The sequence below is a fragment of the Chrysemys picta genome, chromosome 3 (genome assembly GCF_011386835.1).
Source record: "Chrysemys picta bellii isolate R12L10 chromosome 3, ASM1138683v2, whole genome shotgun sequence".
NCBI lineage: Eukaryota > Metazoa > Chordata > Testudines > Emydidae > Chrysemys > Chrysemys picta.
In genome coordinates, this window is record NC_088793.1 from 195,495,207 (window position 1) to 195,511,989 (window position 16,783).

General features: G+C 40.4%; 1 protein-coding gene across 10 annotated transcripts in view; it reads left to right on the plus strand.

Annotated features, from left to right (window-relative positions):
* Positions 1-16,783, plus strand: part of KIF16B (kinesin family member 16B) — a 223,787-nt gene that overhangs the window by 50,294 nt on the left and 156,710 nt on the right. For all 10 annotated transcript variants that reach the window (XM_008173558.4, XM_065589753.1, XM_008173537.4 and 7 more), the window contains one exon: positions 4,186-4,245. In XM_008173558.4, the coding sequence (XP_008171780.2) occupies positions 4,186-4,245 (60 nt within the window). The remainder of the gene's footprint in view (positions 1-4,185; positions 4,246-16,783) is intronic.

Consider the following 16,783-nt stretch of genomic DNA (forward strand, 5'->3'; position numbering starts at 1 on the left):
TCAGGAACTTTTTGGTATACACACTTATCAACACTGACTTTAATGTTGTGGTTTCTTTGTCCATTTGTTTGTTTGTTTTTTTATTTTACAAAGCAGCATTTTCTTAAATTCAACTAGATGTAAAAACCTCAGATTTATTTTTTTCTAACTTTTTATAATCCAAGTCAATGGAGGCTGCGGGAAGCCCATCCATCAGCCCGCGCTGCTTCCCGCAGCCCCCATTGGCCTGGAAGCAGTGAACCGTGGCCAGTGGGAACTGCGATCGGCCGAACCTGTGGACGCAGCAGGTAAACAAACTGGCCCAGCCCGCCAGGGACTTTCTCTGAACAAGCGGCGGACCGGCTTTGAGAACCACTGATTTAGATAACTTGTAAGCTATTTTCATGTGCAGTAGTGATAACTGAACATGTGAGTCTAGACGTAATGGACCTATATCTTTCATATCTGAGAATTTAACCCTCTTCTTAATCCTTTACTATCTGCTTCATGTTGATAATATTTAGACAATAGCAGACTGTACAAAAAGAGGTAGTATTAATCAGATTTGTGTGTGTAGTATTTAGAATCTTTAAATTAGGTTTGCCAGGTGTCTGGTTTTTGATGGGAACACCTGGTCAAAAAGGGACCCTGGTGGCTGTGGTCAGCACTGCTGACCGGGCCGTTAAAAGTCCAGTTGGCCACCTGCAGCGAGGAAGGCAGGGTACCTTCCTAGCTCTACGTGGCTCCTGGGAAGCTGCCAGCGTTTCCCTCTGGCTCCTAAGTATAGTAGTGTCCACGGGGGCTCTGCATGCTGCCCCCGCCCCGAACCCCGGCTCTGCAGCTCCCATTGGCCAGGAACCACAGCCAATGAGAGCTGCACGGGCGGTGCCTGCAGGCAGGGCCAGCATGTGGAGCCGCCTGGCTGTACCTCTGCCTAGGAGCCAGAGGGAGATGCCAGCAGCTTCCTGGGAGCTGCCTGAGGTAAGCACCCGCTCCCCAAACCTGCTCCTACCCCCCAATCTCCTGCCCCAGCCCTGAGCCCCCTCCTGCCCTCTGAACCCCTCATTCCCAGCCTGGAGCCCACACCCCCAGCCAGAGCCCTCACTCCCTACCACACTCCAACCTTCTACCCCAACCCGGAGCCCCCTCCCACATGCTGAACCCCTCATTTCTGGCCCATACCCCCTCACACACCCCAAACCCCTTGACCCAGCCCGGAGCCCCTCCTGCACCCCAAACCACTCATCTCCAGCCACACACCAGAGGTCTCAGCCCCAGCCGGAGCCCTCACCCTCTCTTGCACCCCAACCCTCTGCCCCAGCCCAGTGAAAATGAGCGAATGACTGAGGGTGGGGGAGAGCAAGTGATGGAAGAAGCGGGGATGGAGTGAGCAGGGGCGCGGCCTTGGAGAAGGGGTGGATAGGGGCGTGACCTCAGGGAAGAGGCGGGGCAAAGGTGTTCAGTTTTCTGCAAATAGAAAGTTGCAACCCTACTTTAAGGATCAAATATAGATGAATGATCTTCTAAAATCACTGGGCCAATTCCTCTGTAAATTGGTGTAAATTGGTATAATTCCATTGAATGAAGCTGGCTGAGAATTTGGTTCATTAGAATTACTCAGTCTGCTACAATCTCTGGTGTTAGTATATCCCTTTTAGGAAACACATTTTTGACTCAACTAATTGATACTATACGTTATCTCTACATTATTATATATGACTCTTGATCATAATGCTAATTTTTTAGGGCAAGTTGATGTGTGAAAAACTATGTTTACATTTTTGTTTAAAAAACATGAAACTGCAAATAATATACTTAGTGTTACCTGAGTATTGTTCTTATGAATGTTTAGATGGGTGGTAGAAACTGCTGAATGTATGGTATTAATTGGAATATATTTTTCATGCTCTGATAGTATTCATTGCTTGTCCTATTCAGAAGTGTTGTCCTCACTGTGTGGGATGTTTATCGAGTATGTTTTATTGTCCACTGTCAACATCATTAATACGTTATGTGATTGCTACTTAAGATAATTACCACAAGCATAATTACTGAATTACTGCACATTCTTAGCACATATTACAAAGGGTAAAGCTGTTCTATAATTGAAAAGTGAATTTGATTCTGCAGATCTAAAGACTTTATTACCATATTTAAATTAACTGACTAGTGCACAGTAGTTCTCTAGAATGAATTAATTGCTGTGTTACAGGAACTATTTTAAACAACTCAAGTGCATTAAAAATTCTCCAGAAATGGTAGTGATCGAGGTGATGAGCAGCAGGTGATGAGCATCAGGATTCTTTAATGTTTTTTCTTCAAAAAAAAACCAAAAGAAAATAATTGACAAGACTAATATTGTGATTGTCAGCATTCTGGACCTAGGTGGCACAGTGGAGAGAAGTATTATCTTTTCCTTTCTGAGTTTAAATCCTAGGTTACAAGTGAAAATGATCTACTTATTTGATTTGATTTCAACTTATTCCCTTGTGGGCAGTTGACCATATTATATAACTACCACACAGTGCATCTTAATTTGTAGTCTGCCACAAATAAACCCAACTGTGAAACTGAAGGATACAGTTGCAAGTTAAGATTGAGGTCATTTTGGCAGAGCTGTGAAGGGAAGCATTGCTATTTGTCCCTCGAAGTAAATGATCAATTTACCTATAAATCTTAAAGGAGACCGAAGCAATTAGTCTTGAGTTTAAGCATTTCACCACTTGAAAGTAGATTCAGGTAGTAAAAGATATATAAACTTAATTCCAGGATAAAAAATCAAGAGAAGTAATTATCAAATATTGCTTGGGAATAAAAGGCAGTGTCCAAGGACTGTGAACAATTTATACTAACTACACTGTTGTATGCATTATGTCAGCTATTTAGAGAGCCTGGGATAAGTGCTTTTTGATGTATATAAATAAAAGAAATAGAGCCTTCATCAGGGATTTCAGTTTTGAAATTTAATTTCTATCATGGGGAATAAGATAACATATGACAGGTGTGCCATTGTACAGATATCAGTTACATGCATCTAAGATTTGTTGAGCCATAATCTAAAGACTTGAAGTCCTGACCTGTATTTATAATAGTGCATTCCAGGATACTCTTATTATTAAGAATTTGATTTTTTTTAATTGAAATATATAAACACTTTAAATAAAGATTTATACTCTTTAGTTTTTGTTCCTTGATTTTACATAGTCTTAAAAAAATGAATGTAAATCCCATGCATTGGATGAGTGGCAAGATAAAAATACAGTAAAAGTTGGCACTTTACCAACCAGAAAGCTCTATAAACTGGCATTTCTGATCTTCATTGAAAGTCCGGTTTATAGTCCGGTTGGCGTGGGGCCTGCCCCAAGCCGCCTCCTGCATCCAAACGCCCTCCCAGAGCCCACACCCCCTTCCGTGCCTCAACCCCCGGCCCCGAGCACCCTCTCGAACCCAAATTCCCTCCCTCTTTGTTGACCAGAATTTTTCCACCCCCCCCCCCCATTCTCCCAACATTCGGGATAAAAAGTTTTTTACTGTACCACAAAAACATTTCTGTAATTATTAGCCTTTGTAAAACCGTTTTGGACAACATATGGCCTGAATCATGAGCACTCTTACCTTACCATGCATAATCACAGTGACAGTTGATCCTAAAATTATTCCAGTTCATTGTAAAATTTGGCTATAACCTTTAACTCATTCTGTGGTTGTAGATTTCATAGGTTTGACTAAGCACTGCATGTGATAAATCCTTTTATTTGTTCTGAAATCACCTGCCATTTTAAGTGACCATCCCTTTACATCCTTGTACTTATGAAACATTACAAATAGGAGTTTTCACTATGTCCTTCATAATCTTAAATATCTTTTCCTTTCTAAAAAGATAAAAATCAGAGGTATGATAGCCCATCATTTTTGTCATCTTGCTGTATATTGGGCAAATAATTATTACAAACAAATGCATAAGTAGCACAGGCTTTATTTTGGTGGGGAAAATTTAAGTGGTCACTGTAACAGATTTTGGTGACATTTAATTATTATCTCAATATTGGCAGTGGAATCAGTTGCAGGGAGCAACAAACTTGGCAAATATTAGGCCTTTTAAGTTGTTCTCTGAAATTCTGTGCCAAGTCCGTTGTGAGAGTAAGTGTGGTATTTCAAACAAGACTAGTTTAATATAGGATATTATCTTTTTGTTTCATTTCATAGGTACAAGAGCTGACCAAAGAGTGGACAAACAAGTGGAATGAAACCCAAAATATTCTAAAAGTAAGGATCAGTTAAATGCACCATTTTCTCATTTGACATTTAAAGAAAAAATTGCATTTCTGCAAGTTTACTTAAAAATAGGGTTCCGGAGTTAACCATTCTATTATATTTTTAAATTTTGCGTTACCAAAAAAAAGTATGTGTGTGAACCTCACTCTGATTTGACTATTTGGGGGGAGGGATAGCTCAGTGGTTTGAGCATTGGTCTGCTAAACCCAGGGTTGTGAGCTCAATCCTTGAGGGGGGCCACTTAGGGATCTGGGGCAAAATCAGTACTTGGTCCTGCTAGTGAAGGCAGGGGACTGGACTCGATGACCTTTCAGGGTCCCTTCCAGTTCTATGAGATAGGTATATCTCCATAAATTATTTTGAAAATAGCTTTTTGAGTAAAAATTCATGAATTTTTATGTTTTCAAATAAAATGTAATAGGTCTACAGCACAACCTGTTCCATTTTCTTACTGGTGCTGGATCATTTCCATCTTGGACTCTGCCAAAAGGGAGATCCATTTTGAATATTTCAAACATTTAATCTGCTTTTACTGAGTTCTCTGTGAAAACAAATCTGAAGAGAAACCGCCTTCTGCGTTTCCCTGTCCTTTGTGTGATGCTCTCCCATGGCAGTCGGTTGCACCATTACTATATATATTATGTTAGTGGATACTGAGACAGTTTTTGGAATTTCTGAATGGCTAAGTTTAGGTTCCAGATTTGCTTTTTAGCTTTATTTCAGTATTAGTGTGGTAGTGTTCAGCAGCAATTGTTGAAAGATTTCCTTCCGATCTATGCTACCATTATATCCAATCTTAGACTATCCAATAAATCCTTGTTCACAGTTTTTATGCTCCCCCTTATGTGTGCTGCTGCCAGCTTGTGTAATGACTGGCCATCTAGATTTGCATGAAAACATTAGGGAGAAAGTGGCACGATTATTTAACAGCATGCCCACTAAGAAAAGGCACATCTGTTCCCCTCACTCTTATTCTAAAATATCTTATAAAATTGGAAGAGACTTTCAAGGGGACTTGTGCTTCTGAATCACTTAAGTGCTTTTGAAAACACCACCCAGAATAGTTGTTCTGCGTGTAAACTTTTGTTACAAATTCTGTTTATAATCAGAGTTGCCAAGCCTTAATCTAAATCTCTTGCCTCATTCTGCCTACATAGATTTTTCTAGTACTAGTTGACTATTGATGAGTGACACATTGAGTTGCTATTTTTAACAGACTAACTTTCTGATGTTACCAGTCCAAAGTGTAAGAATCTCTTTCCACTTGATCTCCCACACAATACAACATAGCATTTCTTGCCGAACACCTTTAGTTGATTGATTAAATTAAATCTTAAAATTTCAGTCTAGTACTTGTTTAGTCCTACCTACATACATATGTTGAATTGCACAGTTAGTGATGAGTTCTGAAAATAACACAAGCAAACAATTGAAGAGGAGATCCCAGAATTCTATCTTATGACCCTGATTTGAGACTTTTTTTTTCTTATTGATTTTGCTATGCATCACTTTTTGATTCCTTTACTTCAGTATTTCATAATTCAATCCTGGACCTTTAACTCATTATATGATTTACAAATAACTTACTGTATCCATGCTTCAGAATAAAACACAGGTAATTTGGAGTGCAGCACAGAATTGGAAACTGCCCGGCAGATGGTATGACAAAATGGACTAATTTTGTTTAATGTCTGTCTAGAAATTGAACTGGGCCTTCATATTTGCATATTCCTCAGACTTTTGTTCCAATTTTTCCACTGTTAGGTTTCTCCGTGGTATCCTACACAGAGCTCTGTGTAAGCTTGAAAGTTTGTCCCTCTCACCAACAGAAGTTGGTCCCATACAAGACATTACCTCACCCATCTTGTCTCTCTAATTTGACTAGAGGCAATTATTAAAATACTCCTGTCCCTGGAAAAATGGAAATCTATAAAAAGATTTGCTGGTTTATCTGCTGTGTTTTACACCACTTTAATAAATAAATAAATAAATTTTTCAGTAATATTAATATTAAAGATATTCATGTGTATTGGGGAAAAATGAATTTGAAATTTATTTTTAAAAACTATGGGCCAAAATAAAAAAAACAAATTAGAACACCTCATATATGGGCTTTAGAACCTTCAGTGGCTCCCCACCAAATCGCAGGTCCAATTCAAAGTTCTGATCCTAATCTACAAAGCCCTGAATAGGCTGGGACCTGGGAATATTAGAGTTTTCCCACAAACAGTCCACCCATACATACAACTGCAGATTAAAAAACTATTGAATGGAATGTTGATAGTAAAAGGTCCTAAGTACAGAATTCACTACCAAAAGAGATTAGAATGGGCCCAAATCTTACCATATTTGGTGCATGTTATAGAACCCTATTTCTTCTCAGGCCTTCCCCATTATGCCAGAGCTGAATTTTCAGGTATTCCTCCAAAGCTTTTCTCTATCTTCTATAGTACAGTGATTCTCGAACTGTGGTTTACTGTGTATTTCGGGTAATCTTTGGAGTTGATTTTGTCACAATAGTGAAGCATTTGTTTGTTGTCAAGCAGAAATGTTTCCTGCTCTATAGATGTAGCCCTGGACCCTTCTGGACTTCCAGTTCCCAAAGGTTCTTTTTGAGGGTGCAGAGAATTCAGTACTCCTTTATATTCTTTGCAGCTGCTTATTGTATGTCTTTATTAGCTGTCCTTTTGATGTAAATTCAGACGTGATCAACTTTGCCAGTGAAACTTGCAAATGTATAAGACAGCAGAATCAACCTACCACACAACAATCCAGCACCAAGTATGGCTTTGGCATCTCCCACAGTGCCCCAGCTGCGCCCCTTTACCAGGTGTATTTTTCTGCCCTGTGTTCTTCTCAGGTAGGGTTCTAGCTTTTGCCTAGAGACATCAGCGGGCTCACCCCTCTATCATTCCTCAGTCTTCAGCCCTCTCCACCCTCTGGCTTCACCTCTCTGGCTCAGAGAGCCAGCTGACCTTTCCCTCTCCTGCTCTTAGCTGTCTGACCAAGGCTCTCTGGCCTCGGGAAGTTTGTGAGTGACCTCCTGACTGCTTTCTGCTGTCAACAGCCTGATCTGGCTCCACTGCTCAACCAGACTCTCACCACTCCCTCATTCAGGAGCGTACTCTCCCTGAAGCTCCCAGCCCATATCTGCTCTTCCCCTGAGGTCTCTTTACTCTCATGACGGGACTGTTTTTCTTCTCTTAATTCTGGTTTCTAAACTCTCCTTCTAAGCTCCCTCTCTCTCAGGATTCTGGACTTTTATTTATAGCTGCCAGAGGCAGCCCCACCATCCCCGTCACACCAAACTAGGCACACCTGGACTGGAACAGGAGAGCTGAGCATAATTTCATTTAAGGGGCCAGCTATCCTGTTATGATAACCTATAAAGCACTAAATGTTGTGGGACATACTATATCGAAGGACTTGTCTACATGAACAGTTAGCCCACAGCAAACTGGGGCATGAATCTAAGCCCCGCTAGCCTGTCTCATGCTAACCATTCCTTAGTGTGCTTTGATCTAGTCCTATTTCAAAATGGGGTAGATCAAAGCAAGCTAAGGAACATAACTTAACAGTGGCCACATGAACAGTTAATATGCAGCAGGCTAGTGCAGAGTAGATTCACACTCCAGCTTGCAGTGGACTGACTGTTTATGTAGACAAGCTGTAAGAGACTCTCTGTGATGTATTGCTAACGTTTCAGTCAGCAGGGCATTCGCCATTAAAGCCTTTGGAACTTGTTTCTTCTCCAGGTCTGGAAGAGCCCGTGTTCTTTCATCTTCAGGGTGTAAGGCTCACCTTTTCTCCCTTGCTGGGTGGGGGTTAAGTTTGACTCTTATGTGGACTCTGAGAAAGTCAGTTAACTTATTATGCTTATATTGTTGCTGGGTTATCTGATTTAGTCTGGGGTAACTAGCATGTCTGTTTGTTCGTGTATTTTTAAGAGATTATGGGAGAGCTCAGAATTGGGTAGGACTTTTACTGTAGTTTTGTAAACTCTTGAAGAAATAAAATATTAAAATGTTTGAGAACTGCCTCCTGTAATGTATGAAAAAAAGAAATAATATTGAAAATGTCTCCCAAATCATTATCAAATGTTGGAATAACTTTTTTTGATCTTTTTACCTCTGTTTATAGAATATTAAATGTGGAAAGGGAAACAAAACGGCAATAAAATGTCAGCATTGGGAAGTTAAACTTTCAGAAGTTAGGAACCTCCAAAAACAGAGTTTTCCCCACAGCTTGAACTGGGCTATATTATGTCCTATATATTTTATAGTCCATGTTATTATGGTCATGTATCAATTTATATTTCACAAGAAAAATAGGATTGAAAATGTCACAGCTGTGCAAAAGGCAAAGTTAGAGTTGCAGCGGAAATTTTTTTTTTACAATTTCTTGACTTTTTTGAGAGCTTGAGTTCTTCCCTCCCAACTTTAAAATGTTGCTTTAGTACGGGGTCGGCAATCTTAGGGACACGGCCCATCAGGGTAATCTGCTGGCGGGCTGTGAGACATTTTATTTACAGTGACCGTCCGCAGGCACCGACCCCCGCAGCTCCCAGTGGCTGCGGTTCACTGTTTCCGGCCAATGGGAGCTGCGGGAAGCAGCGGGGCTGCAGGGAGGTGCTGGTCTACACTACAGCTGTAAATCAACGTAAGTTACGCTACTTCAGTTATGTAACTGAACTCGAAAGCAACGTAGGTTGACTTACAGTGGTGTCTACATCACACTGTGTCGACAGGAGATGCTCTCCTACCTACTTACCTTACGCTTCTCGGGGAGCTGGAGTACAGAAGTCGATGGGAGAGCGCTCTGCCATTGACTTTGCGGGTCTTCACCAGACCCACGAAATCGACACCACTGCATCTATCGCAGCAGTTTTGATCTAGGTGTAAATATAGACATGGCCAAAGTCAAGGTCTGTTTTAGCACAAAGGGTCCCAGCAGTTGTCTTGTTTCCGGGAGGGTTGGGTGGTGGTGAGTTGAATCTAGTGTTGAGAAACCTTGTTTACCCTGTGGACTTTTTGAAATTCTCCCACTGCTTCAAGCATTAGGGAAATTGACTGGTGGTAGAGCTTGGTCGCCAAGTCTCCCAATTCTATCACGTCTTATGATACGTGATGTTTTTCTTTAATTCAATTCACCAGAAAGTGGGGCGATGAAATGGAAATCTCAGTGGTTTTTTTTTTTTTTTTAAGTAAGTTCCTAGCTGTTGTTGTGTTTGGGGAGAAAAGCTTCAAAAATGAATCTATAATTCACTGGATTAAAATCGTAAGATTTTTAAAATAATCTCATGGTATTTGGAGGCCTGACTCAAGATTATTGGAGACTGGGGTTGGCAATATTGTAGAACAGTGATGGTAGAATTTAGAAAAATCCTGATGTAGACGCAGCCTAAGGGAACTAGGCAGATTCAACCCAAGGCTTTGCTCCCTCTCCATGGTGCTTCAAGGGAGGATGCCCTGTCAGGGAACACTGGATTTTGGGGATCCCTGCCTCTGGGGAGAGCAGGGGAGAAAAGAACCTGGGCAGGAGCTTCTAGGTAATGTAAGGCCATTGTCCTACCTGCTACCTTCCTCCTCCCCCTACTTTCTCAAGTAATGGGGATTAATTGTCCATTCTTTCTTAAACAACATTCATCTGCTGCTTATCCCAAGTTAGGAGGCATGTTTTTCTGATGCTTCCATTGGTAACTGATGGGGGATGGTGCTGGAGTGTTTCCTGGTTCCCTCCCTTTTTAATCCAGTTTTTGGGTGTGTGTGAGTGCTTGATCCTCTTCCTCCCACCCAAGCTAGCTCTACAGAGGTTCCTGGTACTGCGTGCTCCCTGCCCCGTAGTGGCTGAAGCTAACTGGTTTGTAGAAGTAAATTGCTTTTTGCCCTTACATGCTCCACCACCTATTGTTCCAAAGCTGCTGAGCTTGTAAATTTCTGTAACCAAATACCTGTTGTTAACTACTACTCACATATGTCAGTTGCCAAAGGTTGCCAAACTTCGGCACGTTGGGCCCAGTCATCCTGACTACCTCATGTGGACAGGTGCCAGATCAGATGTTTCTTGGGATGGGGGATATAAAGAGTTGGGAGCAGCTAGTCTGGAGACTGATTCTTTCTTCCCTTGATTCTGAGGAAGCCCCTTTGCTGGTAGATTGCAAGGGTTGGAGCCCTAGTAATCAAGAAAAGCTGTGATTGTGTGTTGTGGGGCTGTATTATAGCTGCTACCCGGATTTACACCTGCTGGGAATCTGACAGTATCCTACATGGCAATGGCCTGTAGCATTGGTGAGACATGTGAAAATCCTGTTGGGGTGAGGGAGGATTTAAGAACAGTTTCAGGAGAGAACACCATTGGAGGGGCCATGCTACCATATGGAGGGATTGCATCACAGCTGTGCTGGGCAGATCTCTCAAGATTCATTTGGATCTTGGGTTGTCCAGTGATTTATAGAGCCAAATTCACTGTTCATTATCTGTGATGGAAAGATTAGGAGGAAATTCTACAAATTGGCTTTTAAATAGTTTCCCCATCTCCTTAGGAGCATCTGTTGCCTTTCTGGCATGCTAGCTTCTTGGCATCATTAAATTCTTTCTAGAATGAAAAGCATTAGTTTTGATGCTGAGCCCTGTGGCTTTTCCATTCACTGGCATCCTTGTACTTGAAAACAGCTCACAGTAATTTAGTATTACAATCTGACCTTGTAATCTGGTTGTTAGATTCTGCCCTTGGTCACTTTATCTAATTCAAGGAGAATGTTTTTCATGCCATATTTAATAACCTTATGTATATGTTGTTGGTATTGTGTAAAATGTGGCTTTGAAATCCAAGTAGATTATGTTGATTGCTTAAACCCCATCTGCTTTGTGTCTTCTCCACAAATGTCATCAGCATTGTCAAGAGAAGACTTGCAAATGATGAAACAATGCTCCTTAATATTGGCTGTCATATCTTTAGGTGTCCTGTGTCAACATCTCTTACTACCTTTAGAATTTTGCTTACATCAATGTCAGACTTAAAGGTTTTGACTCTTGCCTGTTCTCGTTCTGAAAAATTAGGATTGTTTGCTCTCCTCTGTACTTTTATTAATGATCAATTCTGAGTTCCATAATTTCTTTAGACATCTTCTAGCTATTAGTGTAACCCATCCCACTGTCAATCTTTGCCTCTCTTCATAGACTTAAATTGATACAAAAGTCTTTTGATTTGGCTGCTGAGTTCTACTAAATATTTTCTCATATTCTTCTAGAGATCATTTCCCTTTCTGGAATCTTATTTTTGTCCACTTGTTTCAAATTTCTTAAATCTTAAATGTGTTCCCTCTTCTCCCTTAACTCTTTAAGTAGCTCCTCAGTTAAAATGCACCCCTTCAACAAATATCCTGTATGCTTACAAAGAGCCTTTGCCTCCATTTAGACCAATAATCAGCGGTCTACTTAACAGACAAGTTGTTCAGACTAATTAGGTTCTTGAAACCACAAGCCATAAAGCTAGCAATATATCTCCCATTTCCAGCTGTTGATGGCAACTCATGATTGCAATGCTTATTTCGTGTTTGAATTACAATAATTGTGACATGTGCACAGTGGGTGTCTTCAGCAATCAAAAAAATAATTTTTAGCACAACTTCCATGAACTGCTAACGTGCTAGGACCCTAATGCACACTGGTCTTAATAGAGTCCTCTAATACATACTTCTTCTTTAAACCTACATAATTATTATATAATCACAAAATCATAAAATGATAAGGCCTTAATTTTGCTTAATGTAATTTCTCGTTCATGTTACTAGTCAATTAAGCAGTATTCACAGAATATTTACAACACTTATTGTGTAAAGCTCCGATCCTACAAACATGTACAGGGGCATAACTTTGTGAGACGTCCCACTGAAGTTAAGTATGTGTTTAAGTGTTTGCAGGATCCAGGTGCTAAGTTGTAAATATTTAGGAGCTGAATGAGCAATGGACATAATGATAGAGTACAGGGCCGGCCCAAGACCAAATGGCACCCCAGGCGAGGAGGATCTTCAGCGCCCCTCCCCCCCATTTGTTAAACTTTTGAATACCTTATTTTTTATTGCATTTGTTGCCCATTTTATGACTTTGATGCACGATTTGCATGCATGATTTATCCCCGTCATATAAGACGATAAATTTACATGCTAGGATCTATAAATCTCTATATATTCATGCCACTTATAAGCCAATAACAAAATTTGTTTCCACTAAGCGTATAGAAACTTTTTAATTTTAAGAATTACTGAAATGTACTAACATGAAGAAATTGAACTGTGCACCAATATTGGGTGGACAAGTATTAAATAGTGTTACTGTAGGTGCCAGCCTCAGAATGACACTGAAGCACTGTGTCAGAGAGATCCAAAGACTGGCCAGTGGCATTTCAAGGGATAAAATAGTAAGCGATGTCAGTTTCTCGTTGGCCATCGTCGACCGAAGGTATGTTTTGATGAGCCTGCGCTTTGAAAAGTTGTGCTCACCATTCACGACTGTGGCCAGCAGCGTGAGCAGAATCCTTAAAGCTATCCACACATTAGGAAAAGTGCCCTTCAGCTTTACATCATGAATGAATTGGAGAACTTGGAATGCAGAGTGCTTCCTGTGTGGCAAAATGTGACTGATGTTGTCCAGTTCAACATAGAGGTCTCTATCATTGGTGTCCGAACACTCCCCATGTGTCAGTGTCCAGTGAAGATCTGTGCAAGTGTTCAGGAGTGTTTTCCTGTCCACCGGCAGTTTACTGAGGTCATAGAAAATTCCCCTGGGTCTTTTTGTAGTGCTTCATTTGTCCAAACCTTTCTTCGATGGATACTTGAGCAGTGTCAACGAGCGAGCAAAAAAACTCCCTCTTGAATTTTATTTCCGAGCTTTCCATCGTCTCATCTCTGGCCTCGTAACCAAACTGTCTTTTCTTCTTCTGAATACGAGTTTCTTGAAGACAGGCTCGCCTCCTAAGTTTTCGCCATTTCTTTGGCAAAAGTGATGGCATCTTCAAGTCCATTGTCTCTTTAGGCCACAACGAAATCAAGGCAGCTTCTCATCAAAGTAGTAGCGGTTGCGATGTCCATCTACTGAGTTTGTAATGCCTTGCTTACAATGTTTACTTGGAACAGAATATCGTGCCAAACCACAGTTGAGACTAGAAGTTTGAAGTCAATGATTTGGTTTGCCAGGCTTTGTGCCTCGTGTCAGATTCCGGCCTCGGCTTTACTTGACTGTGCCAGTTATATCAGGGAGTCGTAAATCTCAGTCACTTGGTACTTCACTGGCCTTATGCTGTCAATGTGGCTCTCACAGCGAATGTCACTTATCGGCTTCACAGTTAGATTTGTAACATTGTCCATGAGGCTCTTCCACCTGATAGTTGATGCTGAAAACAGGACGTATATCCTTTGCAGTACTCTGAAGAGAGATACTGAATCTAAAGAAGATGCTGCTGCATCTCACACAACCAGGTTGAAGGAATGGCAGCCACAAGGCAAGAAGGAAGCTCTTAGATTCAGCACAAGGATCCTTGTGTGGATGCCACTGTTTCTTCCCTTCGTGTTTGGGCCATTGTTGTAGCCTTGAAGCGGCAGTCCAGAAGCTTTATGAATGTTTTGAATGAGAATAAAATAAACAGTTCTGTTAGGCCTTTTCCAGTAGAGCCATCCGCAGAGCAGAAACAGATAAATGTTCCTTTACTTGAATACAGCCATCCTCATTGTCAACAAATCTTACTGCAAATGACATCTTTTCGCTGTGATTAATGTCGGGAGTGCAGTCTATTATTACAGTGTAGTACTTTGCTTTGCCAAGCTGTATCAATATGTTATCAAGCACCTTCCTTGCTATAAGGTTAATCAATTCATTTTGAATTGTTTTGCTACAGTAATGATCCATAGCTTCTTTACAAAGTACTTGACATAGGTTCTCATGCATGATATTGTCGTATTTCCCAAGGAGCTCTACCAAACCAAGGTAATTTACCATTATGTTCACTGAACAACTTATCCGCTGAGTCCCAGAAAGCCAAATTATTCTTTGCAAGGATGCGGGTAATTGAGATCAGATGCTCGAGCATGTTCCTCCAGTGCTGGGTTTCCGCATTAACAATGCGCTGGTTTTCTGCGTCTATGCATTTATTCATCTTGAGCATGGACTCGACCTCCATCCATTTGGAGCCAGCCGTAAAATGGCCGGGTGACTTTCATGTTGCTTCAGAGTATCAGCTAAGTTATGCCAGTAATTGTACTCCGATAATACAGGTAGCAATTTGTCAGTCTTGTAAAATACTTTGCAACAAAAACAGAACACTTTGTCAGTTGCTTTTGAGTAAACTTGCCAACTCACCATTCTTGAGCACGCTTTCACAGTGTAACTTTGAGAAGTGTCGCTTCTGCACATTTACTGGAAACGTCATATCCTCATTTTTGCCCGGCCCATTCAAAATTGTATGATATTGGCAGGGTTTAGGATTGCTGGCCATAAAGCAAGATCTGATGTATCGATCTGTGGTGTGCTGTTTTTCTTACTGCTATTTCTGTCGTCATGCAAGACAGATTCTTCTTTATCGTTTCTGTCCTTTTCACGTAAACCAGATTTTTCTTTGTCATTACTCTCCTTTTCATGTGAGACACATTCTTCATCATCACTCTCCTTTATGCTGCCAGAAAAACTGGACGATTCTCCAACACTTTCCTCACATTTCCATTCCTTATCTTCAGGTAAATCTGCTAATTCCTTAGTCATAGGACTTCCATCATTTATGTTTTTCTTCTCAATTTCTTCTGCACTGGGACAATCACTACTGCCTAAAGCCCGGTCTATGATTAGATATTTTCTCATCTAATTTGCCCCTTGCTGCAAACTAGGTTGCAATTGAGCTTTTCGCTTCCTATACTGAGCTCTTGAATGCTTCTTCGGGGGTATCTTTTGTTTTCTTCGGGTAAAAACAGACTGTATTAGGGAGAGCAAAAGTCTATGTTCCACAATCTTAGAAAGTCATCAAACATTATGTGTTAAATGTGGCAAAAGAAGTAACAGTATTTCATTTATGTTACTGCGTAGGTAGGGGTTCAGTAGATATCTCTAGCATCACTTCAGTTTGTTCTTATCTCTCACTGACTGACTGGTGATGTCCCTCCCCTTATATACCTGCGAGGGCATGGCTGATAACATTCTAGGAGGTTAAAGGAAAATGTAGCTCTCAGAAAATCTGAAAGGTTCCACGAGACTCTACAGTAAAGATCCAGAACATTCTAGAAGGAAGGTTAGTGAAAATGAATCCACATATGGAATACCTGAAACATTTTACTTCAAACATTCTATTTTTCCCTTTTGTCACTAACAACAAAAACAGACCCTGAGCCTGACACCCCCTAGGCCTGGCATCCCAGGCAGTCACCTGGGTTGCCTGCACCTAAACCTGTCCCTGATAGAGTATATTTGTCAGCACACAGATGTTTACATTACTCTATTGACATTTTTTAATACTCAGCTTTTGCATATGTTTGTGTACTTGAAAATAGTATTGGAAGGACTAACTATTACACTTAAACCTTAAATTATTTCTGAAGATTTTTCAGATTGTAGCAATAAATGAATCCAATTACTGTGAAACTGTTCTTTACTCACCTGTGTTGGTTAGTGCACTTTGATTAGCATGTTGAATTTAAAAAAAGTCATATTACTAACATGATCATTCACTCTTAAAAGGACACAATCAACATAAGAATCACTCTATTGCCTGAACATTTTTTTGCCTATATAATTAGCAGAATGTTTTTTTACATTTTTCAATTTGCTTTCTGTCTCTGATAACCAAACTGGCAGTACATAAAGTGTTATTTCCCTTTTATAGACACAGTTTTCTCTGTTTAGATCTTTAACAAAGTAATAGGCTAGGGAAAAATAAGTAAAAATAAGAAAGTATGATAGTACAGCCGTAAAAACTGTCAGGGAGCTTCATGGGCGGGTGCTATACTTGAAGCTTATTTATTTATTTATTTATTTTAAAACAACTAGATGTCAGGGTGATGGGGTTCGTTTTTTCTGTTAGCCAAAAAAATGTGTAATGTTGCACTTATCAAACTACATTTGTATTACAAAGACTGGTAAAGATAGTTTGCATCAAATATAACTTCTTATTTACACATTATAAAATTTTCCCCATCAGTTGCTTTGGAGGCTGCGGGGGGGGGGGGAAAGAGATGTTAGGGTTTTTTTTTAGCTGCTAGCATTTATTTCTCAGTGTCTGTACCTTCTCAGTGATAAAAACCCAACAATTTACCATAGCGTCCCCTTTTTTCTAAAAACCCATTTCAGTGCTTTTTTGTTTTTTGGCACTAGAGGTCACTGTGGATATCAAAATCGCTTTCTGTGGCTGTTTAAGAATGTCGACATGGCAATTACAGTCATGATATTGCAAGCCATTTTACCTTGAAATGTCTGCAAATTAAACATAAGAACATGAGAATGCCAAAACCTTGCTGTAGGGACAAGCCTGATGAATCGCACAAACTGTTTTG